The sequence below is a fragment of the Osmerus eperlanus genome, chromosome 23, assembly GCF_963692335.1.
Source record: "Osmerus eperlanus chromosome 23, fOsmEpe2.1, whole genome shotgun sequence".
NCBI lineage: Eukaryota > Metazoa > Chordata > Actinopteri > Osmeriformes > Osmeridae > Osmerus > Osmerus eperlanus.
This window is the reverse complement of record NC_085040.1, coordinates 4,447,194-4,472,973: the sequence shown is the minus strand read 5'-3', so window position 1 is coordinate 4,472,973 and position 25,780 is coordinate 4,447,194. Positions and strand designations below refer to the sequence as shown.

At 44.8% G+C, this 25,780-nt stretch overlaps 1 protein-coding gene across 1 annotated transcript in view; it reads left to right on the top strand.

Annotated features, from left to right (window-relative positions):
* LOC134009692 (collagen alpha-1(XXV) chain) overlaps positions 1-25,780 on the top strand; it is a 112,681-nt gene that overhangs the window by 43,859 nt on the left and 43,042 nt on the right. Inside the window, exons 3-4 of the mRNA XM_062449287.1 lie at positions 20,990-21,034; positions 23,809-23,816. Of these exons, the coding sequence (XP_062305271.1) occupies positions 20,990-21,034; positions 23,809-23,816 (53 nt within the window). The remainder of the gene's footprint in view (positions 1-20,989; positions 21,035-23,808; positions 23,817-25,780) is intronic.

The following is a 25,780-nucleotide window of genomic DNA, read 5'->3' as shown; positions in this document are numbered from 1 at the left end:
AACTGAATCAATACGATCAAATGTTTCACTTCCTGGCTTTGAATGGGAGTCATGAAAACCCAGGGGGCTTTGGAATATTCACTGTTCATTTTTTCCGAGACCATAGTTCGATCAGGGTGCTGGAATGACAATCAAATTTACAGCCGGCGGAAACAAATCTGAGAACATTTTTGTGAGGTTTTGGTTTTCCAAAGATTCTGCAGAGTGTTACATGTTTTACTGGAAGTCAACATAATATACCCTTTAGGAAATGACTAAGAAATGTTTTGGATGCTGAACTTTTCTGTCTTGAAAATCCATTACTCCTTCAAAAAGGATCACCTTGGATTGTGTATGAGGACCTTCCCCGTCTTTGAAATGACAGACTGTACATTGTTTCTCCTGAACAAGGAGAAATACTTTTATGCCTTGGTGGTTTTATTTAAAAAGAGTCAACGTGTACTCTTTAGTAATGTCAAGCATACAAGTCTGGTTGGGCAGTCTGGTTTATATTTTATTACGCTCAGCAGTTTGCCCCTGCTCCAACTAAATAGCAAGATGCACCAATAACACAGGAAGCTTCCTAATGGGGTGATGCATGTCTTTTATTCTGAGCAACACCCTTGGAAAGCTGAAACATGATCGTAGCCACAGCGACTTGAAAACAACCAATATTACAGTGCGATAGTCTGTGCTCCAAACCTAGGTTGTTCTTGTTATACCAATGTAGAGAGACAGAGGGACAAACAAATACATACTTGAAACTCACTCAACTCCTATTCCTTACATCCCCCCTCAATCTCCCTCCGCCCTACCCCGCCGTACACACACCCTAGGGGCACTATGTGGTCCGGGACTGGACAGGAGTGCATGCTGTCCAGGGGGGTCACAGGGGCCAGCCCCCAGCGGCTCAGCCCAACCTGACTGCATGCTGTTAATGTCAATCAGGTTAACAATGGCCCACTTATTGGGTGCTTTTAGGAAGTGTAACTCAGGAGGGTTCCAGTGTCAAAGGTTGTTACTAAGGAATGTGCAGGTGGTTGGATAAAAACAGAGTTATGCTGAGAGCTGTGCAAATTACACTGCATAATGTTATGCACAATGTAAACTATACTGCATAATGTTTCTCAGAATGTAAACTTTACAGCACAGTGATACTCGGAATGTAAACTATACTGCAGACACATAGATGACGACCGCAATAGTCGTTTTGTACTGTCAGCATAATTTATTTGAGTGTTAATGATAAGTTATTGAATGCCATTTGAAGAGTACAGCTAAAGAGTCAGAACTATTTGCAGTATTTTTGGTGGAATAATAATCTATCTGAAAGCAGTGGTAGAATATGCTCTGGGCCTTGCCTTACAGATTCCATGAATATTAATATATTTGGACCCAGTTACCTTTTTTTGATCAAATCTGCTGGTAAATATTTACTCTCTGTACCTGAAAACCTTTGACTTGATAATGAAACCAGGATACACACACTGACCCAAACGGAGCTGCTGTGTCTCTAAGGGCTGGCAGTCCTTATGAGAAAACGCTCCAGGCCCACCTCCCCAACCTTCGCTCACCCTTACTAAGTCAACACTCCTCACTCTCCTATTAACCACCAGCCTGCCCTCACTGTGACTGAGCAGTGCCGACAATTGTGAGTGCTTTCGGTGCACTTTCTTACCAAAACATTTTCTTTTTCGAGCAATTATCATATCGAGCCGGCGAGCAAACGGAATGGCTATTCGCCTGTAACACAATGAATGAGGTTCCCCTCTCAGACGGTTCTCCTTCTTCACGCTCACGCTCGAGTGAAAGTCAAGCACCTTGCCTCGGTTAGAGGAAGCTAATCGTTTTTCCCCACCTGAGCCATTCCGAGTTCAACTCAAGACAGATCTACCGTACAGTGTTCAGTGCTGAACTAGCTGAAGTACAACTGTGTGGGCCGTTCCCTGGGATCTAGGCTGGCTTGTAGAAGGTCGGCTCCTCTCTAATCACTCATTTGACTTGGTTGTCCTACATATTTTACATTTTCCTTTTTACAGTTCCTGCTTGACACAGCATCTTTATGTCTATCAATGGACTGCTATTCAATTAGTAGCATTTCGTTGCAATGCACATACTGTAGAGTAACAGTACATGTCGGGAAATTACTCAGTCTCTCCAAAACTAAAAGTCTGGGTTGTGATTCATGCCCTCTCTCTCCAGCAAATGGAGCTCTGTTCATGTAGAGAATAATACCCTTCAGATGGGTCCCAATAGGTATTTGTGTAGAATTAGATTTACTGTTCATTTCTGTGCATTGACATCTAAATGAGCAACGATCTAACATGGAAACGCAGGGTCTCTTCTCGAGTTACCCTGCTCTTAAATTGAGCAACACGTTACAAATGATGGAGGGTCAGGTGTTTGTAAATGGAATTGAAAAGGATCCTGAACCAGTCTCCAGTTTAGGACCTGTTAAGAGGAAGCAAGGGCTGGGGTGGCAGGAGTTGAGGGCTTGGGTGGTTTTGAGAGAAGGGGAAACGCTGGAACAGTGCTCCTGTAATGAAGTGAAAAGGAGCAGGAAGATGTAATTGGCAAATTAGCTCGTTTTATTTTGTTTGGCTCCCCGGATGGAAATGGTCAATAATGAGCTACTCTGTGGAGCCTCACTGTGTTCAACTCTACGGTCCCTCTCTGCCTCTCCTTCTCTTTCTCTCCCTCCCACTTCCTCTCTTTCTAGTCTTTTCTCCTTCTCTCTCTCCCAGTCTTTCTTCCCGGAATACTTAAGCACACACATCTCTTTATCCCCCAGTCTTCCTCAATAGCTAGTCAACTTGACCACTTCTCCATCCAACCATCTCTCCCTCCAGGAGACAGTAATGATTTTACCCCTCAGACTCTCCAATCTGTTCCCTCCTTTGTTGTGGGCAGTGCACCGCTAAAGCTTTTCTATTGCGTACGGTAAACAAACAAACAATTATATGCCGGCAAGCAAAGCCGGAGAAATACCAGCCTTAGCTGGGTGATTAGGTTTTTTATGTCTTCCTTGTTTTGAGAGTTTACACTGGCTGGTTTATGAAATGTTTTAATGAAAAGCGCAATTTTAACTGCAGATAGAGGAAATATTTCTGCGAAAAAATGTAAATTCGAAGCATGTGTCTGGCTTTGGACAAAGACAACTATGTATTCTACTGTACCTGGCTTCCCAGTCATCATTCTTAAAGACATCAGCCATTTCCTTTTCTTATTCTGCACCATTCCCATCATTGGAAGGAGAGTTGCTTGCATGTAAGGCTTATTCGGTGGGTTTCTTTGCCACGGAACACATATAGTACAGAGCTGGTTTCCATCAAATCTGCAGATCAATGTTTGTGCAGTGTGACTGCTTGCCCAATGCTCAACTGTACATCCTCACATTACTGGCAGTCAGAGTACAAGGTGTGGAGAGTTTCTCGGCAGTTATGCAATATAAATATACAACTCTATTAGCTAACTAACTAAAAGTGTTGTTAATTAACTCTCTGTTACTGCTAATTTGAAAATGCTGAGCTACACTGAAGTCACCAGTATTTTTATTTACATACTGGTGATACTGGTGAAATATTTTCATTTAATATCATGAATGGCAATGGAAGATCATTTTTGGAGTTGGCTGTTATAAGAGTTTACATTAAATCAGTACAGATTTAATGTACAATAGCGACACATTTGATTATAATTTATATTATCTATGAGCTAAGAGCTGTAATAGTCTTTCGCTTATCTGTTACTTTGCAAAGAAAGCACTTATAGAGACTACCTAATTTCAGGGTTAATTTAATACTTAAGAAAATACTGCAAAACTTCTCCCAGCACTGCCTTTTCATCACTAATATCAAGTTTCTTAGTTACCCTATTTTCTCAGTTTTCCAATGGCAGACATTGTTTACAGTATGATGATGAGAGATGAGTTCGGCAAGATGTTTTTCTCATCATCTCACCTTGTCTCCATTCAGAAATTCCATTCATTCCAACTAAATAAGTACCTGCTTGATTATTAATTTCTGTCTCATTTGTTTTGGTTCCAGAAAGGTTTTCAGGGCGGTGACTGGGTTTCCTAACTCCTCTCTGCATGCCTCCTCTTAGTAGTCTCTCTGAGGGAGACGTCTTCCCTCATCAAATATCTGTACCTAATCAGGAGGGGATCACCACTGCCGTGTTCCGTCTCCTTAGTCCAAACTGTCAGAGTGAGAGAGCTCAACTAACTTTTCATTCACCAGTACTCAGGTAGATATGATTGGTGTGAAGCCTGTCAGTGTGTCTATCTGATGGACCTGCCGTTCAAACCCAGGAGTGTCTCTGCCTTGCAGGACCAATGTGGGTTAAGTAAGATTGTGGTAAGGAGGCTCGAGAATGAGGATTCATCTATAAGGTTTTAATTGGTGAGCACTTTAACACCAATTAATCAAGGCATTCCATTAAGGCACGTCTTGGTTGAGGAAACACTGGTTTGTGATTAGCATTTAATCTGAAGGAGGTGGATAGTCTGAAGGTCAGACAAAAGTAACATAAAAAAATCTTTTTTTTAAATTTGTATTTGTTATAATTTCAAGTAAGGAAATTTGACTTGATTGGCAAAAAAACAAATAATTTGGCTGTAGATGTAGAGCTGTGCATATCACGGATGGTCCATGTGTGTATTAGTGCTGCGGACAGCAGATGTGTGACAGGGCGCTCCGTACAGGAAGCCTGACAAGAGAGGAAGTGATTATGTGCAATGTTTAATTTCCACAGGGATAATGTCCGTCTACAGGGTTTCGACATCATTGCTAATAGGTTTAACAGGTAGTAGTCTCTGTGTGCACGTCAGCTGTATGTCTCACGCAGAAAAGCAGAGTTCGTCAGGTCAGGGAAATGATAGAAGAGCTAATGAAAGCAGAATTACCTTCTGATGACAGGAGCTGATAACAGCTGAAAAACGGCCCTTGTTATGAGAACAATTGCTTTTTTTTCTTTCTCTCTCTCTCTCTCTCTCTCTCTCTCTCTCTCTCTCTCTCTCTCTCTCTCTCTCTCTCTCTCTCTCTCTCTCTCTCTCTCTCTCTCTCTCTCTCTCTCTCTCTCTCTCTCTCTCTCTCTCTTTCTCTTTCTCTCAAAAAAAAAAACAACCAAAAAGAAAGTAAAGCTATAAGTAGATATACGATCGATAAGGAAAAGAATAAGATAAATACAACCGTGTTGAGAGAGCAGCATCCGTCTCTTAAGAGCCCTGAGCAGCGGACAGGAAGGCCGCGTGCTTACGCTCAGCTGTCAGCACCTGTCAGAACGCAGACCACTGGAGTCCAAACAAGGCAGGGCCCAGTCTGCAGCATCTGACCTCCAGTCCGCTCCCCAGCGTCCTGCCTCCAAAGCACCTGTCTCCCCTCGGTACCACAATGCAGCACACAATGTATTCCACGGCTCCTCAAGTACCTTGTAAAAGGGCCCCACGTCAGGAGAGGGCCAGTCAGGGCAGACAGAAAATATTTTCTATCGTCATCCACTTAGCATATGTTGAATCGTGAAAGGACCTGACCTTAGACAGGAACAAAACATTTTGAGGGAAGTGGAGGAAAAAAGGTATCTGGCATGGGAAACGTCAGCTGTCTGGCTGTGGCCCATTACGAGAGCAATAATCACCAGGGGCTGCAAATGCTACTTTCAACTAAGAGCTTTGAGGCTATTATGGGCTTCACCCCTCATTCACAAATAATGTCGAGCAAAATCGTTTTTCTGACATACATTCACAACAAAACTGTTGACGCATGTTTCTCGGCATAAGCCATTAACTGAAGTAATAGTATTTTGTGTCCTCAGAAGTTCTTGCTGAAAGGTAAAGAAAGGAGTCCCACTGAGCCTCGAGATTAATTCAGATCTTAGTTTCAACGAAAGACCTTGGTCTAAGTGAGGCAGCCAAAACTCCAGGGAAAACGCCCACTCAGTCCTGACCAGACCCAGATCTCCTGTATCCTCCTCTGTCTTCAGGTGCTTCCTCTTCCTGCTGTCTATTGTCTGTCAGAGGGTGACCAGTGAGAGAAGACAGGTTGCCAGGTTTGTCAGCCGGTCAAAAGGCGCAATTCCTGTACTTTACCTCACTGCTTTGCACTCGTATTTTCCCCTGCATCACAGTCTCAGGCCTACCCATGCAGCAAAGACAGACGGGAGAGCCAACTCCGGTTTCCCGGACGAGGCGGACCCTCTGCTGTAAATTTCACACGCGTAATGTCTCCTGGCAAAGCGTTGTGCTCATGCACTCTGTCATGTCTTGACAGGGCCTGCAGGACAACAGGCAAAGTTGTTTACCGGCTGTGCGACATCGGGCATTCGATACTGCTTCTCAGTGGCACTCAGCATCTCAGGGCTCTACCTCTCGCTGGCCTGTGGTCATCAGCTCTCCCACGCATGTGACCACCCACTGGAAACACTGGCATCAGCCGGTCAGGCTACAGACTGTACTGTTGTGGATGGCATTTGAACCGAGTACCTCAGTGTCGTATACTAACTCAGATACACATACATGTGTTTAACTGGAAGATGTTCTGAGGTATTCAGAGTCTACAGTACCACTGGTCACAGCGAGCATGAACATGATGTGAACCTTTCCTGAATGCGGGCCGGAGGCCCAGCTGTTTTACCCATCACAGGTTGAGGAAACAGAACCCAATTCCAGATTGATAGGCACTCGCAAACGTCTAGCCATTATCCAGGCCTTACATTGAGTCGAATTACTCACTCACTGGACACTGTTGGAACCTTTCTGGAACAATGAGCAGCACTTCTGCACCATATAACCACCGAGCAGACATTTTTAAAAGGTAGAGTCTGGGTAATAAGAGGGACAGTGCGTAATATACAGTTCTACACACACACACACACACACATGCCCACACACACACGCGCGCACACAAAGCAGTAAACCTTGGAATAGCTCTCTGAGGACTATTTATTAGCTCCTTCATTGGGCTTCATTAAGTGCCATTTAATCAAAGGTTACCTTATGTGAACTTCAGTTGCAGGATGATTGTGGAGGGAACACCATACTGAGCACAGCTTCTGGCAGGATTCTTGGCACAACTACTTTATAGCCAAGTCTGGGACTGGCCATCTGTAGCCTGCGAGTGTATGTGTGTAAATGTGTATGTGTAGGGGTGTGTGTGCGTGTAGGTATGTGTGTGTAGGTATGTGTGTGTGTGTGTGTGTGTGTACCTGCTTGCATAAACATAATGATAAGCTTTTTTGACTTTCTCAAAGTGTTTAGTCGTCTATAGACTTATGTAATATAGACTGTCCCTCATTGCATCATCTTGAAGTTGAAACAAGTTTAACATTGATTAGTCTTTTTGGTGCTTTATTGAATTCCGACTTTTGCTACCCACACATGGTTTCCTTTTCAATGTTAATTTCTAACAAATCCCGAAAGAACATTACATTTTAAGTTCAGTCTTGAGTATTTGGTAATAAACATTTGGATTTATTTCTACTTTGAACAGGAATATGTTTTGTTGAACATGATGCCATATTTTGAACCCTAACACACGGAAACATTTGAACAAAATGTTAACTAAATTCTGACCTCACTCCTCCCTTTGTCTTCTGCCACATAGTTTGTCTCTGTAAAGATCTTCCCAAGGCATTTGGCATCAGTTAAATTAAAATGGCCAGAAAGTATTACGTTCTCTCCACCAAACTGACTGCTTCTGGCATTTCTGTTCTGCCGCTTGTGTGGGGACCCTTTTTTTCCTTAACAAATCTTGTGCTTCAAAAATGGTCTGAATGCCCGAGGAAGCGCTAAGTGGATTGCGGTCACAGCATTGTCACAGCAAAACAAAACGTTTCAAAAAGTTTGCTGTGCACAGGCCGGACCATGAGAGCTGTGCTGGAGCAGGGCAGAGACTTCCCTCTTCCCTCTATCCCAGGCTCTCACACACACCAGAGACGGTTGTGAGGGAGGAGCTGGTGTGCCGCTTGGACTTGAGCATCTTCACATGCGGTCTCAGTAGAACTTAACTCCTCTTTAAGAGCGCTGCCGCATATTGTCTCGTCTTTCATCTTGGTCCCACAGACGGCGAGGCAGTGACAAGTTCTCATGGAACATGCGCGGTAATAAACAGCGGAACATGGCAATTGTAATGTGAACAGCATGCTGCCACTTGAACGAGTAATCGGCTGCAGCAGACTCACAATCAGTACCCTGTTTTCAGAAAGAAAACCCCACTCCCTTTCCCGTAAACCCCCCCCCCCCCAAAAAAAGCTCAATCTGTTTGCTGTTTCTTTGTAATCCATGCTCTGCCCTGGCCCTGGGATTTTTGTTTCTCTGTCAATGACAATGGCACATTTTTCCAGTGAAGAAATAAGAGTTTTTTTTTTATAGATAGGGGATATATTTTATTTGTGCCATGTGCATCACGTGGAACGTTGTGGAGCGGTGTTGGCCACCATGTGTTACTAATAAGGAAGTGAACCAAAAGGCCTCGGCTTCAATGGATTTCCATCTGAGAGGTGACGTCTGTGGGTATCTCGTCTGATCTTCCAGAATGCCGTCTTGGGTCGTCTGTTCAAAAGGAACGTTGCTGTTCCATCAACCACACTGCCCCAGTGTTGTGTGGTCCAGTCCTGTGGACCACAGTGGTCCCCACTGTAAATAAGGAAACAAGCATGTCCTCCTGTCCAATCGCATTTTCATTAGTCACTGAAAACATTGTAGGGGCAGCAGACTCAAAGAGACGCCAGTTACTCCGTGACTGTTGGTCAGGAACCAAAACACGGTATGATTCCCACCTTAACATTTTCATGGAAAAAAGGTTGCCAATTTCAGCATCTCTCTCTCGAGCTGTGTCTCTCAACGAAAGGTTTGCTCAGCGGTCCTTGATCTTGAGGAGATGTTGTGAGAGGTGACAGCAACATACGGCACATGTTCTGTACCTAAATACATGAAAGACACTCCTGTTGAAACACAGAAGCGAATGTGAAGATTAAAAGCTCGGATATAGAAGCTCAAACCGACTGTTGTGCCTGTCATGCCATGTACTGTAGGTAACCCAATGCAGAGCTCTTAGATCGGTGTGCACACAAAAGCAAAATAAGAATAGATTTGATCTCAAGCTCGGAACTCAATAGCTACATTGTATATAGAGTGATTTTTTGGGCATACAACAAATGGGTGGCCTGGAAATAGAAAATAAGTCCCCCCCCCAAATGTTCATTTCATCTGAACCGAAACGCCTCTCCTTTTCGCTGTCGTTTTCACTCTGTTTATCTAATAACGATCCCCACTCCTTTCATTGTGTCACACTTATTAGTTTGTTTGTAATGCACCGGTAAAGCCAGACCTTTTCTGATTTCGTCTGTACTCCCTCCATACATTTACATTTACATTTAGTCATTTACATTTAGTCATACACAGCAAAGGATTCATGTTTGCTGTGCAATTTCCGTTCCTCCAAGGTTAATTGTGAAAGGCCAAATGAATCTCCCTTGTCTCTGTGATTAATGGGAAGGAAGAGACGGGGTACTAAATCTCCTCATCTTTCTCATAACGGAAGAAATAGAACGAGAAGACAGTCCGGCTTTCATTTGAATGTATGAACACCAGCTTTTGGTCCTGGTTGTGGCAAAGCTGTCGTGTAGGCTGGTTCCTGCTCCATAGAAGGACTGTCGGGAGCCTGCCAACAGAAGCTTGTGCCAACAATATGCCCCCTTTGCCCTCACATCTATTGAAATCTCCCAAGCTCATTAAAACGTCTGGATCTGGGCCGAGTGGGTGTGCTCTGTTAGTTATACACCAACATGATTTCTTTTTCGATTATTTTTGAGGGGGTGGTAAACTTACTGACAAGACAGGCGAGGTTTGGCACATCCAATCATATTGCTGCAGCCTATTAGTCCGGTCCAGCGACATGATTCACACATAAAGGAACGGCTAAAGAAGTACAGCGTGAGTACTGAGAACCCGTCTCATCAAACCGCTGCCATCTGCGTCATATTTGCCTGAGGGCATACAATGCCTGGCCTCCTGATTCTGTACTTCTACTAAGTCGGAGATTCGAGTGGATATCCTGCTGTTTGTTTCCTTATGTGTCTGCGGACAGCAGAGATGATCAAGCCGAATAACCAGAACAATATGTCTTAGTTATCGCACCCCCTCCCTCGTTCGCTCCATTCCCTCCAACCACCTGAATCTACAGGCTGGAGATTAGGGCGCCTGACTCCCCCACTGGCCTCCTCTGACCTCTGACCTGGTCAGTATGAGTGACATGTCAGGAGGAACCAGGAGGCCCCGAACAGTGCTTCAGCCAGCAGCTCTCAAAACATCAAGGGTTCTTGTCACGTCAAGCCAACATGCCAAAGCTCCTTTTTCATGTCCATCTTGACAAGATAATGCAGCTTTCCTACAGAAATTAAAAATGGAAGATGCGCTGCTAGTGATGCCATACAATGTGTGAAAGCAACTGAGTGTTGAATTATCTATGTTCATTTAGCATGTTGTCCCTAAACATGGGGTTGCCTCTTATAAGATTACACGGTTGTTTAACTGTCATCCAGTTTGGCCCCTTTTCAAAGACCACCATTCACTGATGCAATTTAAACAAACGCTTTTCCCAGCATATTGCATTATGGGTATTCCGGTGGTTTGTTGAAGTTAGCCTGATGGCATGCGGCTCGCGTTTGATGTGCCTGCGTTGGGGCTCCCAGCGTGTCTCATCAGTCTTAGTCAGGCCAGCGAGAGAGGACGTCACCCACACACGGGACAGACGCCCCGCCGGCCTGAGACCTCCAGCTGCTTCCTGACGTCGAGGAGAAATGGCTGCCTCAGGTCGGAGGTGCGTAGAGGACTTGTGTCCTTGCAGCCAACGGCCTTTACCCTTGCCCCAAACCTAGGCCTCACCTTCAGGTAGGGGTCAGCGATGTGGAGGAAGATGAGACGATGCTCTTCTCGTCCTCGTGGCCCACATGTATGTCCACATGAGAACCACTTTCGACATGAATGCAAACTGTGTACTACGTAGATGTGTAATAGTGTTTCATTTGCAAGTAAATGAGATATATGAGGATGTGGAGGATGGGAATTTATGAGACTCACCCAGCAAACTGCAGGAATCAAAGGTTTGCACCATAAAAAAAGTACATAAAAAAATATGCCATGATGATGTAGAAAATACTTGAACACCACTCCAACACGGAGATTACTCTGTTTACAAATAGACTCCAATTACCTGAATTAATGGCTTGCAAAAGTAGCTGAAATTCGAGTGGTTTGGGGAGTTTTTTGGAAGGAAAGATCAACATGGGTCAGGAAAACACTGTTGCACAGTGCCCTTGTTCATTCTGGAGCGTCGCCATCGTCTGCCAAGTCCTACCCACTGGGAAGCCCTCGCCGCGGGGAATTTATATTTCCCTGATGTTTTTATCCTATTTACCTGTGGTGCTTCCCTTGTGAGAGCTGCTCTCTCGTTCCAGAGTTGTACCCTTCGGAACCTCAAAGTCTTCCAGTATCCAGCACAGGTGTGCATGGTGTAGGAAGGGTTGGAGATGGGGGAGGAGGGGGAGGAGGGGCAGCGTTGTTTGGGGAGGGGGAGCGGGAAGGCTGGCTCCACTTCACCCCCGAGTCCTGCAGACAGGTCTCCTAGGCTGGGTAAATAAACGGCGAGCTGGCGGACGGTCAGCGGGCGTGGGCCAGCAGAGCGGCGATGACACCTTGTTTTCATTTCCACTCAGACGCCTCGGACACTGAGAGCATTCAGCATTCACACTAAAACTCATCCCACCCTTCGGAGATCCCGTTGGTCAGGCATGACAAGATCCTCTCGCAAGCACGGAGCCACATCCATGCGTACTGTTTGGAAGGCGATGACAGCAGTTAGGCCTACATGGAGCTCCACTTGTAGTGTTTGGGGTTCTATTAGTTAGGCCTACATGGAGCTCCACTTGTAGTGTTTGGGGTTCTATTAGTTAGGCCTACATGGAGCTCCACTTGTAGTGTTTGGGGTTCTATTAGTTAGGCCTACATGGAGCTCCACTTGTAGTGTTTGGGGTTCTATTAGTTAGGCCTACATGGAGCTCCACTTGTAGTGTTTGGGGTTCTATTAGTTAGGCCTACATGGAGCTCCACTTGTAGTGTTTGGGGTTCTATTAGTTAGGCCTACATGGAGCTCCACTTGTAGTGTTTGGGGTTCTATTAGTTAGGCCTACATGGAGCTCCACTTGTAGTGTTTGGGGTTCTATTAGTTAGGCCTACATGGAGCTCCACTTGTAGTGTTTGGGGTTCTATTAGTTAGGCCTACATGGAGCTCCACTTGTAGTGTTTGGGGTTCTATTAGTTAGACCTACATGGAGCTGCTATACATCTATTCATATGTTATGGAGTGTGGTTGGTTAGGCCTGGATAGAGCAACATCCTTACTCTTTCCAAACACAGCTTGGCCCTTGAAGTGGCAGGATGCAATAAGGGATGTTAATGGTTTACTGTAAGATAGGTAGGTACAGTAGGTACCCAAACACATACACATGCACACACCATAACGCATAACAGCTGTGTGATCAGCCCAGTTGGTGACATCATTATAAAGGGGTGTTACTGCCCTCCTCGACCAGCCAATGACATTAAGCCTACAGGGATTTACCATACTGGGGCAGGACTCCTTGCTTGTCCGGCCCACTTCAAGAATGAAGGACTGCACTTTTCCTGCCACAGTTCAAGTCACATTTCAAGAGAAGTGAAGCTTCCAGTCGTTTGAAGTTGATGATTTTGGAGGCGTATTTGGTGTTGAGTTCTCAAAAGGGAAAAGTAAGGTTGTTTCAGGATGGTTTCCCTTGTGGTGTTGCTTTAAGTCATTACACTGTGTATGTCAGTTTCTAGGCTTAATCTGAAGTCCAATGCTAATTGCTGCCCTGCTCCCCTAAACTGTTGCCCCGCTTTAACAAGAAAGAAAGAAAGAAAGAAAGATCTATTTTAGACAAGCACACTTACTTACGTAAGTCACCTTGAACTATAGCATCTGGTGAATGGCTAAAATGTCCACATTTAAATGTGGGTACTGGAGGGGTGGAAACACAGCGTCGACAAGTCTCACTCCTGCTTTTCTTTCTAAGGCATGTAACTTTAGTGCGACAACAGACAGCGATCCATAAACCACAGATTAGTAAGGACATAAGATCCCACCCCCCTCCACCAACAAACATGCACACGCACACACACACCCCTGTCCATGCCACCCCTCGTATCCCCTACTCACACACACAGCCGCACATATTTCATCCGTCGTATTGGGTGACAAACCAGCCAACAGGGTCTGCGGCCAGGCGTGTTTAGGCTGCACTCGGGACATAATCCTGCCTGGATCGCACCCCGCCAGGGGCGCGAGGGGCGTAGGGCCGCCACTGCCACCACAGGACGATAATTGGGGAGATGGTGAAACTCAAGCCTGGGGGAGCTGGAGGAGGACAGGGGGGCGTGCGGAGGGGGAAGGGTGTCTCCTCAGAGCTTCTTTGCTGGGATCAAAGGCAGCGTGAGCTAGCTGGTGTGTCGTTTTCCGAGGTCACAGCGGCAGGATGCACGCACACTCAGCACCAGGGCGTGTTAACTGAGAGCTTGTAAGTGTATATAGTTGAAGCTCTTCCCCGTCGACTCGAAGTTCAGACATGTACAGGAGGAGGATGGGGGGGGGTTCCAGCCTGAGAATTATCCAGAGGTATTCAGAGAGTCTACAGGATCACTCGACAGTATCATTGAATACCCTGCCTGGTGCCTACCAAGTATTGACTTGGTAGGCACAGATAATGTGTTGATGTTGGTAAACTTTAAAATAATGTTTTGTGTTTATCTAAACACAAAACAAACTCGACCCTAAACCAAACTCAAGCTTTCCATACTTTCCAAATGTAGCTCCATACTTCAGTATCGCAAACAAATTTGCCAAGTACATCCCACAGCGTACTCCCTCGCTCTCACACACACACACACACATTCCAAACTAGCTCACACACCACACACCCTTCCACAAACCACATGGTCGTTGACACCCCCTGGTGAGCTGGGGTCAGCCAGGAGTCACATCATCACGGAGGTGAATATAGAGTTACACGCTCCTCCAACATGTCGGCCGGGACAGCATTAAACACAGATAAAGCATGCCGTTTGAGCTCCGACTAAAAAAAGGATCATTGGATCGCTCTTACGCGGTGTACTTCCCGTTTATGGCACGACACCCTTGTCGACGGTTCCTTTCGATGTCCCGAAATGTTCTGGAAACCACTGACCGGATCTAATGCCTTTCACTTCGGGTTGTGTCCTACATTCAGGCCCGCACAGCACAGAGATGCACACCTACGGTACACACTTTGATACACGCACGCAAATCTAACAAATAGACACAAATTAGATCACATATCTCAGTCGGCAAATACCATATCAGCGTGCTTGAGACTCTTATTATCACCGTTGGTACCCAGAGAGGAATATGTGCCAGCTGTTTCTTCGGTAAGCTGCAACGGCAGCTGCTGGCTAGTACTCAGGAAAGACTTCATTTTGCCAACTATCCGTTTGTCCACGCGTCCATCGACTAGTCCATTCATCGGTGTGTTTGGGTTGGAAATGGCTCTCTCACAGTGCTTGAATGGAATAATTGTACCTCTATAAGCAGATGGATCATATTCAAACACATCAGACCTCAGCACAGCAGGCCTGGCGTTACAATTAACGGGATTCTAACTCTAGAGGAGACATCAATCCTCTGCTACTGTAGTTCAGGCGTGTTTGTAGGGGGATGGGGCTCTGTAAGTCCCGAGGGGTACAGAGAGGATTAGTACGTCAGTAAATCAGTGTGCACTGTCTCGAGACTCCACTTGCCTTTCAGCACATGCTGTAGCGCTTAATTAGAGTTATTGATTAGGTCCTGTTGAATCTGCAGTCTTAATGTGCCAGATTTAATGACTCCTGGTTCATCTGGGTTTTGCGGGCATGAGGTTGCCATGTGTCTGTGTGTGCGCGTGTCTCTTCCGATCCCTTCGGGTTTGTCCAAAATGTGAATGCACAAGTCCATATCATTAACGGCACTCTCTGGCACCCCTGTCTCTCACCAAATGTGAGGATCAGAGAGGCCATCCAAACGCCCGGAACATGGACGTGAGACGAGCTCGGGAGACGAACCGACGTCACAGAGCTTTGCCCCTTTTCCATCCCCTGGCCGAGCAACGAAATCTGCTCTCCCTCTCCCACCGCCGTGGAACAATGTGAAGTGGCTCGTCCGAGGCAGCAAACGTAACGTTCCGTTTCCGCCGGCGAGCTTTGGGGGCCGAGCTCTGGCTGGCTGAGAAAGAGACGTTAAAGCAACCCCCGTGACAATTTAACTGACGCTGCAAGTCAACGCGGCCCGGAGGATCGATTGGCTTGTTATTGACCTGCCTCGTCAGAAAAGCGAGCGCTTGGCCGCCAGCAGGACCACATGCAAGGGCTCGGGGGGGGGGGGGGGGGGGGGTCGCTGCTGCGCCCATTTCACGGGGCGGGTCTCAAGTATCCCAGCGCTCGGTGCTCTGCCAGCGGAAAGCACATTGATCTCTGAAGGTGATGAAAACACTCTCTCTTAGGCCCTCAGTTTGTCCCTGAAAAATCCACCCGACCTCCATGCTGAGCGAGAGAGACGGCACTGATGATCCGTGCGTGCATGTTGTAGGCATATCCGTCTTGTTTGTCTTCCTCGTTGAGTGTGTGCTTGTGTGTGTGTGTGTGTGTAGGGGGGTTCACATCACAGTTCCAGAGAAGAGCTGGTTGTTCATCACTAATGGTTTTCAGCCCCTACTTTTTCACAGTAAAGCACTGTGTGTAGTGTGTGTGTGTGTGCACTGTTTGCATGTGTGTGTGTGAGAGACTGTGTGTGTGTGTGTGTGTGTGTGTGTGTGTGTGTGTGTGCGTGTGTGTGTAGACATAACAAGCAGTTTGCCAAAAAGTGGATGCCTCCCCATCAGTGGGGAGGCCCCAGTGAGAGAGGAAGAACAGGAGCAGAGGGGGCTAGTGTCTGCAGTTTTGTGACATGAGCTAGAGACTATTTTGGTCTCTCTACTAGTTCAAAGAGAGGAAAGATGCATTTTTAATACTAGTTCAATCTGCTTGACGCAAAGCTAATGGGCTCCAGGAGGGATGGACAGGTTCTTCGAAGGCTAATGGAGAACCTCGAGGATTAATTATCGGACGAAGTTGGCATCTGGACAAATGCACAGCCACCACAAGCTCCTCTGATGAAGAAACAACTTCTCTTTACAAATCCTACAGGGCATCTGTGAATTCATAACTCAGATCTAATCACTTCCCCAGACCACAGCCTGGTTGACACAGGAAGGCCCTGATGAGCCACGCAGCGTTAGCTTGTTTTTAATCATTTGCTGCCTTGTGCATAATTAATATTACATGATATAATTAGATGGAGATTCTTATTGGGTGATGTCTTGGGACACACACAGGCTTAATGACAACAACATTGGTTCCCAGTACAATTGTGTGTGTGTGTGTGTTCGAATGAAGTATTCTGCTAAAGTACTCTAGCAAATGAAGTTTGATCAGTTTAATCAGTGTGTGTGGTGTGTTATTGCTCCATACATAGCGTTCCGGACTGGTCATAAGTTTAAATGCAGACTGTAATCAGACAGATTCTGAGTTACTCCCACAGTCTCCAGCTAAGTGCACATTTACAGCCCACCACTCATTCTCTCCCGAGCAGGAGAATAAACATCGACGTCATGAAAGGTAGAGACAAATATGCCGATGCTGACAGTCAAAAGAGGGACCAGGAAGGGTCAGCACCAATTCATGGTAACCCTAACCATAACCCCCACTCCGTATTCGAGTGCTTGGACCAAGGTGTGTTCGTGTTTGAATGTTTGGCCGTTTTTTTTCTAGATCCAAAAGGTTTCCACTAAGTGTGTATTTGTATGTTTTTGTATAGTGGCTAGCTAGATTAAGTCATAAGAAACCTCTGTTTATCAGACAAGCCACTAAACAAAGGTAACACAGACTACCTCTGGATACCAGTAATGTATGACCAATGACAAGTTACGATTAAATGCTTTTTCAATTGGTTTGAGTTGAAAAGTATTGTAGAGGTTGGGAAATAATTTGAATAGTTCTGTTTAGAGGTATGGGTTAGGAAATTGTTTCAATAGCTCTATTTGTTTTGGAAATAGATGCAATGGTGTATGTTATGCAAGGACAGTAGTTTAATGGGGCCAACCATGATGTCTTGGACATGAAACAATATGTTTCTGGAAGAATTGACAGTTCTCAGACATTGTCTTAATAAAGACATTACTTGTCCAAATCCAACATGTTTTTTTCTGTCTCTGGGTTATGGACTGTGGTTAGCTTAAGTTAGCAAAGTAGCAGTTATTTGAATTCCATGAATAGTATTGATTGCATTAAATAAAAAGGCAGACATCTTCTTAAAGTAGTTGTAGTTCAACAGTAAAGGTTGAGACGGGATGATATGATGTGTTTTGATTAGACAAACAAAACACATTCATCCATTTCAGCCAGATGCTAAGTTCATGTCATTCTCAACAGAAATTAAATCGGAAAACCATCTGTGGATGATTAAATTGGTGGTCAGTTGTTGGAAGCCTAAAAGATGGGGGCGGGCTTAGATAATAATTGATTTCCTGTGTCCATGCTGTGTCTTTTTCAGTATTTCTAGTTCATAGTGTCTCTCTCTCCCTCTATTGCTATCTGGATGTATTTGGATGTACAACATGTTAGTTTAGAATTGACTGTCATTAGTAAGGTAATTGTAGACTAAGCAGACTATTCTGTTTTGTCTGGAAAAGCCCCCTCGTGTGAGGTATTTTGAGGCCAACTTGTCAACCCAACTGTCAGTTTTGCATTTCACAGCCCCCTTAACAATTCAAAACAGCCCCCCCCCCACACACACACACACATTGTGGAATAGGGAGAGAACAGAAAACATCAATAGTAACAGAAAATGCTGATTTTGAATTGTGGTCTTATTTGCATATTTCCTGGAAACAGGACCCAGTGTTAATGTTCCTTAGTGATATATGCATTGCCATGCAGAGGAACAAGGACCCTGGATCCAAAAATGTCTCTGTTTGCCAAACTCCTCCTCGCTACGCAGTCTGAAAGTAATTGTAGATTGTCGAGTGGCGAGCCAAGCATCGTACAGTCTATTGTAGCATAATGTATAGTTTGGCATGGTTTTCTGTGTTTAATTCCTTCAGCCATGTTGTGATGTGGGGTTAAGTGGAAGGTAATAGAGTCTTAAACACACTAGACTCCAGTAAATCCTTCTAAATCCTCATTCTGCCCTACTGCGGAACTGGAGCCCATCCAACATTCCCCAAGAGAAAAGACACTGAGGAAATGCAGAGACAAAAAGAGGGTTTAAAAGAGGTGTGTGTGTGTTATGTTGCACTGCCATGACATACACACTGAACCGTCATGCCGCATATTGCATTAATAATATCCAGGCAGTGTGCGCACAAAACGTACACACAGAACAGCAATAACGGATGTGTTTCCTAATGTGACAGGTTCCGATCATGGATCACTGATCATGATTATCCCAATAAACTCATTTCCACCTAGTTATTGGAACTGATTTAATCAGGGTTCATCGGCCGTGTATCAAGAGCCTCATCTTGAGCTGTTTCATAAAGTGTCTTGCATGTTAGACTACCTGCCCCTAAAGCCTCATCTGTGCTCTTGTTTGGTCTGGCTTTTCCCCAGTGCAAGGCAGAGTAAGTTCAAAGTGGATCCAGCTAGAGACACAGGCTGCCTGTAGTATCGACACGAGAAATATCAAGAATGTAACAAACTGGTAGGAAAGTAATGCAGCCATGCACGCTGCTGTCAGTCACTGCTTGACCAAGCAGCCATTTCACCCACCACAGATGCAATGATGCTGTATGATTCCCTGCAAATCGTCCGAGATAGAGCACTGTCTGCACACACCTGTCACACCTCCATGCACGCACGGAGGTGTGACATGACGGCAAGTCTTCCTCTCCAGACACAAAGCTAGCATGGGCTTTCTGTGCGCTGGCTTGTCGACTTGGTCTAATGGCTTTTCAGTCTGGAACCATACTATTACACCGTGATCTGCACTCCACAATCACAGGAAAGGTCAACATTAATTTCCAGCTTGGAAGGTGCAATTAGGCTTGCTGTGCCGTTCTGCCACCAGCCAATTTGGGATTTGGGTTTACCTTGAAGATTGGATCTCGGTGTTTTTCGCATGGGCATAGTTTAAAAAAAAAAATGGAGTTGTGTTTCATTACAGAATCTTTAAATGATTTGATTAATGAATAGTACAATGCACAGGAATAATACTTGCTTTTTAAATGGGTTGGTGAGGCCAGAGTCCAGTACACTTTTTGTCAGCACTATGAGCTCTATAAATAGCATTATCTCAATGCTAAAATATATTGCCAGAATGAGTCAGAATGTTTGGATAGAAGAGGGAAAAACCTAGTTCTATTTATCTGTTATTGATGTGTACAACTGTATCTGACAAATGTGTTTAGCTGTGGTTGTTGTTGTGACAAGCACTTCAAAACCACAGTCAAGTGCATCATTTAACAGTTTTTTTTTCTTCTGAAATTCAGCTTCAGAATGTTTTTGTCTTTTTTGATATAGAGGAAGCTCTTTCAGATAAGGTCATGAGAATCAACCATATTTCGCAAAAAATATGAACATTACCTGCAACAACAACAAAAATCTTGTTTGGACAAATATTCTGGTCTGTGTGAGTGTTCTAAATAGCTGTTACAATTCCCTCTTTCATTTGGGTGAAAGTAAATATTTTTTTTGCCCTTGGTTTTCCACAGCCAGTCTGTGTATAGGTCTACTTACAATTTCAGATTGTTCTAGATTTGTTACTGTGCATTGGAAACCCTTTGTGCTATGAAGTGAAGCATTTGTATAGAAAATGCACCTGTAGCTAGATACTGTACCTCCTGAAAGCCATTCCAGGTTTGAAAGCTTGGCCGAACTCCACCCAAACCTGTATACCTGGGCAAAGCTCCCAAACAGTGGGAACAAGTTGAGAAGCAAATGTCACATGGCACTGAAACCTATGCCTGCTTTTTACACGGCAGTATATTATAGCTGTCTCTCTTGCTCTGTTGACTTGGATATGATCTTGTTTCCAAACCCATGATGATGGACTTCTTCATGGCTGACCACTCTGGAGCTGTGGTCCCTTTCATCCAAAGTGTTGAGATAATCTATTCCATCACACAAAGCCAAAACATCTCACTGAAGGTTTCAAATATCTCCCCAATTCATATGTAAACAGAGCAACATATTGTTGCTTTCCTTATCATTATGGACTTCAGCCAGACTCACCAATATCATACATATTCAATAATAGCTTTGCAATAACTCTCAAATATTGCCAACTCAAAGAATGTGTTTCAACACCAAAGCATATGACTCTTCCCCCCAAAAAGATGCTCAGTCTTATGCAAACTGCTGCATAGCTTTCCTGCACGGGGCACCTCAGTCAGGAGACTGAAAGTGATCCACGAACAACAGTCGACGTTCCAGCATGTAAAACTTAACAATGCGTGTAATTGTTTTACTCTTCCGGTAGAGCATTAACAGATTGATGCTGTTCAAGGGAGGTGCAAGGGGAGTGGCTCAATCAGAAATGACTGCTATAAAAACGAACTCGAAGTCGAGGCATTCAAGTGGAAAAGAATAGAACCGAGAGAAAAGAGATGAGACAAAAAGGAATGCTCTTGTGGTTGGAGTGTACGAGCCCCCTTTCCCCATCAGTTTGTGTAAAAGTTATGCCTAAATACTTCATGAACCCAGGGAATTCTGGGGTGTGTGTGAAACTCCAAAGGCAATATTTTCACGCGGCTTCTCTCTCATTTCTTTAGGTTGCTGCAGCTCGAATGCAGAAATGCACAATGCAATGGAGATCAAATAGCTGAAACGAGAGAAAGAAAAAGTATTGACTCAAACAATTCCTCTGAGTACTGACCAGAACATGTCCCTTTTGTCCTGCAGGGCCACAAGGAAAGCGTGGAAGAAGAGGTCGCAATGGAGAACCTGGTGAGTGAGTGTGTGAAGCGTTTGTCAGATACGCACAATTTCAATGCAGTTGTGGACTTTTCCTGTCTGTTGTTAAGACAGACAGACATTTCTGAAGACCGCAGTGGGTGGAATGTTCCAGGGAGTGCCTTACAGTTCAAGTCGAATGATTGGCCGTTTCCATTAGCATTTATTATTGTTAAGGACAATTTGGAGTTCACTCGACCTCCAAGGAAGACTCTCTCTTTCACTCTCTCTTTTTTTCTCTCTCTCTCAGATTTTTATCTCACCCTTTATGGAGCGGGCATGTCATATTCAGTTCAGCGCAGTCCCTGAATGTGAGGGAGACCTGTTTGTGGTGTGGATACGTGGAGTTGTGAATGGTATACGAAATTGAATCAGCAGCACAGGCATGTGGGTCTGCACACCGCAACGTGCAGGGCTAATAAGGGCTAATAAGGAGCCATAATGGACATTGGAGCCTTGCGGCACCCCCATGTTGAGACTTCATAGCGCTCGACAAGAGCCAATCCCTTGGACCAAAGGTATTGGCTCTCGTAAAAGCAAATTAGAGTGACAGGCCAAAGCGAGGTCCCTGTTTGGAGGGGGAGAGAGGCATAAGGTAGTGGTTAGACTGCGACCAAGGAAATGAAGGCAGACGCTGATACAAAAAGCAGATCATTTTGTTTCCTTGCACGTTGCTGCTAACTCCCAATGACAGCTTGAAAGTCACAGGACTAAGAGCTGATCTGTTGTGGGGCTGCATTTCAAACGGCCCGAATATTACCTTATTCTTTCTCTTTTTATGCATTTCAGCCCATTTATTTAAACATATGTATAACTGCAAGGGTTGGAGACTTAACTTTAACTGACTGTACTCAGTCATAACTATACAGTATGGGCTGCTCATAAGAACACACAAGAAACTGTTGCCAAAAAAGCAAAATGTCCGTTCAATATTACAGTTAGGGTTAGTGGAGTGTGGAGTGGGTGAGGATTAGGATTTGGGGCTCCTCACCATAGTTCTACATAGTTCTGGAAAAATGTTCCGGCTGTTTTGTAAAAATCCGAAAGTAGATGATCAAAATCCATCGCCGACCGCAGGCATCGAACATACTGAAACCATAGGATATCTTGTGCATTTGGAACAGTGATGCAAAGACCTCTGCCCAAGCTGCGATATATGATGCAGTAGGGCAGAGAGACCATGCTGCTTATGTAGTTGATGGTTTAGTGTAGGTTTTGAAAGGTCGGGATGGAGAACAATTATCAGGGCATCATACTTTGTATCAGCAGTGCGCTCGTCCAACCATTTTTAAAAATATGTGACTATACTAGAGTATGTGAACACAAGAACAACAATCTACGTCATTAAGAGGATAGAGTAGAACATAATCCTTCCCATTGTGTTATGGATAGTAGCCTGATTCCCAACATGGCAGACATGCTAATTGTTGGCAGGTCAGGTGGGCTAAAGCTATGACACACGCTTTGCAGTCAACTCCCAGGTCAGAGAGAGAGAGACAGAGAGACAGTCACTGGCACATGCATGCTAAACACTAGCAGGGCTGGGTCAAATACTATGGTTTGGCCTTGACATTGTTAGCTGATCTAGGACGATTATATCGGCCCCTGCAACAACAAATAAAGCATTGAAAAGAGACTTCACACATGTAACTCTCCCTTCAAATGCACACACGATAAGAGCACTCTCTGTTAAAAGGAAGAGGTGTTCAACATGACCCATGCACAGCTGCGGAATACCTCGATGCAGCCTCTACGTCGGGTCGGAAGAGCGATAACGACTTCCTTGGTCAGATGTGAGCGGACATGCGCCTCATACATGTCTGGTGACCTCACAGTCTCCCTGTCGGTGACTCTGTGTTGTCAATGACAGATGGGAAAAACAGAGAAGGGAAGTAGGAACTTGTTTGGAAGCTGTGCTAATAGATGGAGAATAATGAGACTGGACTGACTCGCTTTGATGGCGGATAGTCTAACATGCGTTTATAAACCATCGATCATCATATATCTTGAAAAGGCGTTTAGTCAACGTTCTCCCGCAGACCTTGGCAGAGTTCCATGGCGTTTGATTGTGGATGTGACCTAAAGGCAATGACATCACACTGTGTTCCTGCCATCCATCTTGTGCCTGCTGGTTCCAAAAACAGAATTTGGTAAATAGCTACTTGACAATTCATTAAACGAAGGTAATGAACTGTATCCCTCTGGGTTTTCTAACATAGGCGACGTGTAGCTGGGTTTGCCTCCAGTCAGAAGTGGAAGTGTCTCATAGAAGGCCGACCTTCCTGCAGCTGGTCCTCACTAATAAGAACATAAAGACCACGGATGATTTGCACGGTTCTGAAGTGAGGCCCAAGCTACCACGGCAACAAGCCCTTTGAGCACTGGTAATTGGGGGGAAAGGACAGGAGTAGCACCTTGCAAAAGAAGGAGTGCATTTTTAACAAGCGTGCAAACCCGTGTAGCAGTGAAATTAGAGCCCCCTCCATTAAAACAGTCATGTCCCCGGCCTCTCAGTCACTGTTGTTAATATAAAAGGGTCGGATGAAGATACCAGGGATGAGTTTTACATGACAGCATGCCAGAATTCCAGGTATATCACTGAAGGTGGGGGTTATGGTAGTTTCTTGGTATATTCGAACTTGTTAGTGGCTGTGATGCTGCCTGACTCAAACCCTTATAATATCAGAAATACCATTTGCAGTGCTGTCTGTGGTGGCTGTTGCAATGTGTACTAACACTTATTCTTCTCTGCTTTTCTTCTTTTCCAGGACCTCCAGTAAGTATTCCTGACTTTCCAGCTTGTCTAAGAGTGGTGATGCACAGGTAAAGCCTCCAATCCCATGTTCCCTTTCCTGGATCCCAGACAAGCCGTGGGATTTCCATGGCAGAGACCTCGCCTTACACCAAAATAATTACCATGAGAACGTGGAGTGAATTTAATTAATTCCAGTCACAATCACACATCATAGCGGCGTGGGGAACATTTCTATGCTCAAAGTTGCGATTTTGGGGTTTCTACTTGCTTAATAGCGAATCCAGGAAAAAATAACCTCAAACATAAGCTCTTTTGTGGATCTATATATACACTGTAAATACTGTACAAGAAAAACTCCACTGTGTAATTCGACTATATTATTAAAATAATATTTTCACCCATGCCTGCCCCTAATAGTAAATCTATCTTCTCATCCAGGAAGCATGGTTTGTAATAGGCCACGCTACCAACCAGCGCGTTACCCTTCCCTGCCAGGTCCCTGCGCCCAAAAAGAGCATCTCACTTCATTATGTGCAGAGTGATCACAGAAAGGCCCTCCCTTCCACAGATGGAAAACTCTGGAAGATGAAGACAGACCCATGTATAACCACAGGGGTTCCGACCATTTGCGGTCAGCCGTGCCCTGTGTGCGTGCGCTCTGTTAAAATAATTTATAGAATCCGAGGGCGAGCGAGATTGAATAGGTAAAATGGCGTGTGCCGACCACACTGTAAAAGTGGTAAGTGAATCGGCCACGCCTCCTTCGCTGCTTGTTGCTCCTGGAGGTCTGGGAGAGGTTGCAGGTGGTCTCTCCTCGGCAGGTCTTGCTTCCCTGGACCTCTCTGACATACAGCCTGCTGGCTGTAGGTGGTTTATCAGGCCTCGGCAGACCAGGTCAGAGGAGGATCCCTTTTCCCTCGGACACTTTTGGTGCAACTGATTTAAATTGTCATCTTGTGTCGGGTAGACAGGATTTGCACTTGGGACAATTCCATTCCATTAGTTGCATTTTGCCAGATTAACTAAATAAAGCCCCCTCAAACTTATGTGATAGAAAACACGGATTATTTTCATAAAGGTCTGACCACCAGACCAGTGCCTTAAGTTTATGCAGCATGAATTGGCGGTAGAATCGTCTGGCAGGGGTTTGGTTTTAAAGAGGGGAGGGGGGGGGGGGGATGTGTAGCTGGCAACCATGTATTATGGCAACCCTGCTCTCTGAACTCACTTCCAAAAACAAAATAGGCAGTAATGAATGTCTTCAGGCCTCGTTACTATTAAAACAGACAGGATATATTGTCTCTGTCTGTATTATGTACCGTAAAACTCTACAAATCAAAGTGTCTTTTAGCAAATGAATACTAGGCCCTGAACATTATTGAGCATCAGTCACTGAATCTATTTCAGGATAGAATAAACCAGAGTTACATTATTCAGAAACGGCGCCTAATTATCTCATGTAGTTTCTTATTAGTCATGCCCAACCTGGGAACATAGAGAGAACACATTGCCTCGCTTGCATATCAAGAGGACTGTCTCAGAGGAACATTGGCTAATTTGTACCCGGTGTTCCGAACTGAACGAATGAGTTCTGGTGCTTTCATTACCAGCCTCTCTGCCTCCTGGCTTTACTGTCACTTAACGCTGTTGAGTAGACAGAGACCTGTGGTCTGAGAGGGACTCCAGTTAATCACAAATCACTGGGACACACAGCTAATGTGTACCATTCAGACATGGAAAACAGATCCGCTTTGTTTTTATTGGACAATTTCTCCCTTCCTTTCCTCTACTTGATAATCTACGAAGATCCTGCAAGGACCTTTGTCAAATAGGCTCTAATGTATTCCGTGTCTTTGAAAACAATTTGCAAAGTCCTGTGGAATATTGGTTGAGTGAGCTGTTTGATAGTTAGAGGCTTGGACAGAGAAAACCAAGAAAAGTCGTTGGTCTTCTTACGCTGATATAAAAGGGAAGTTGCTGTCGTT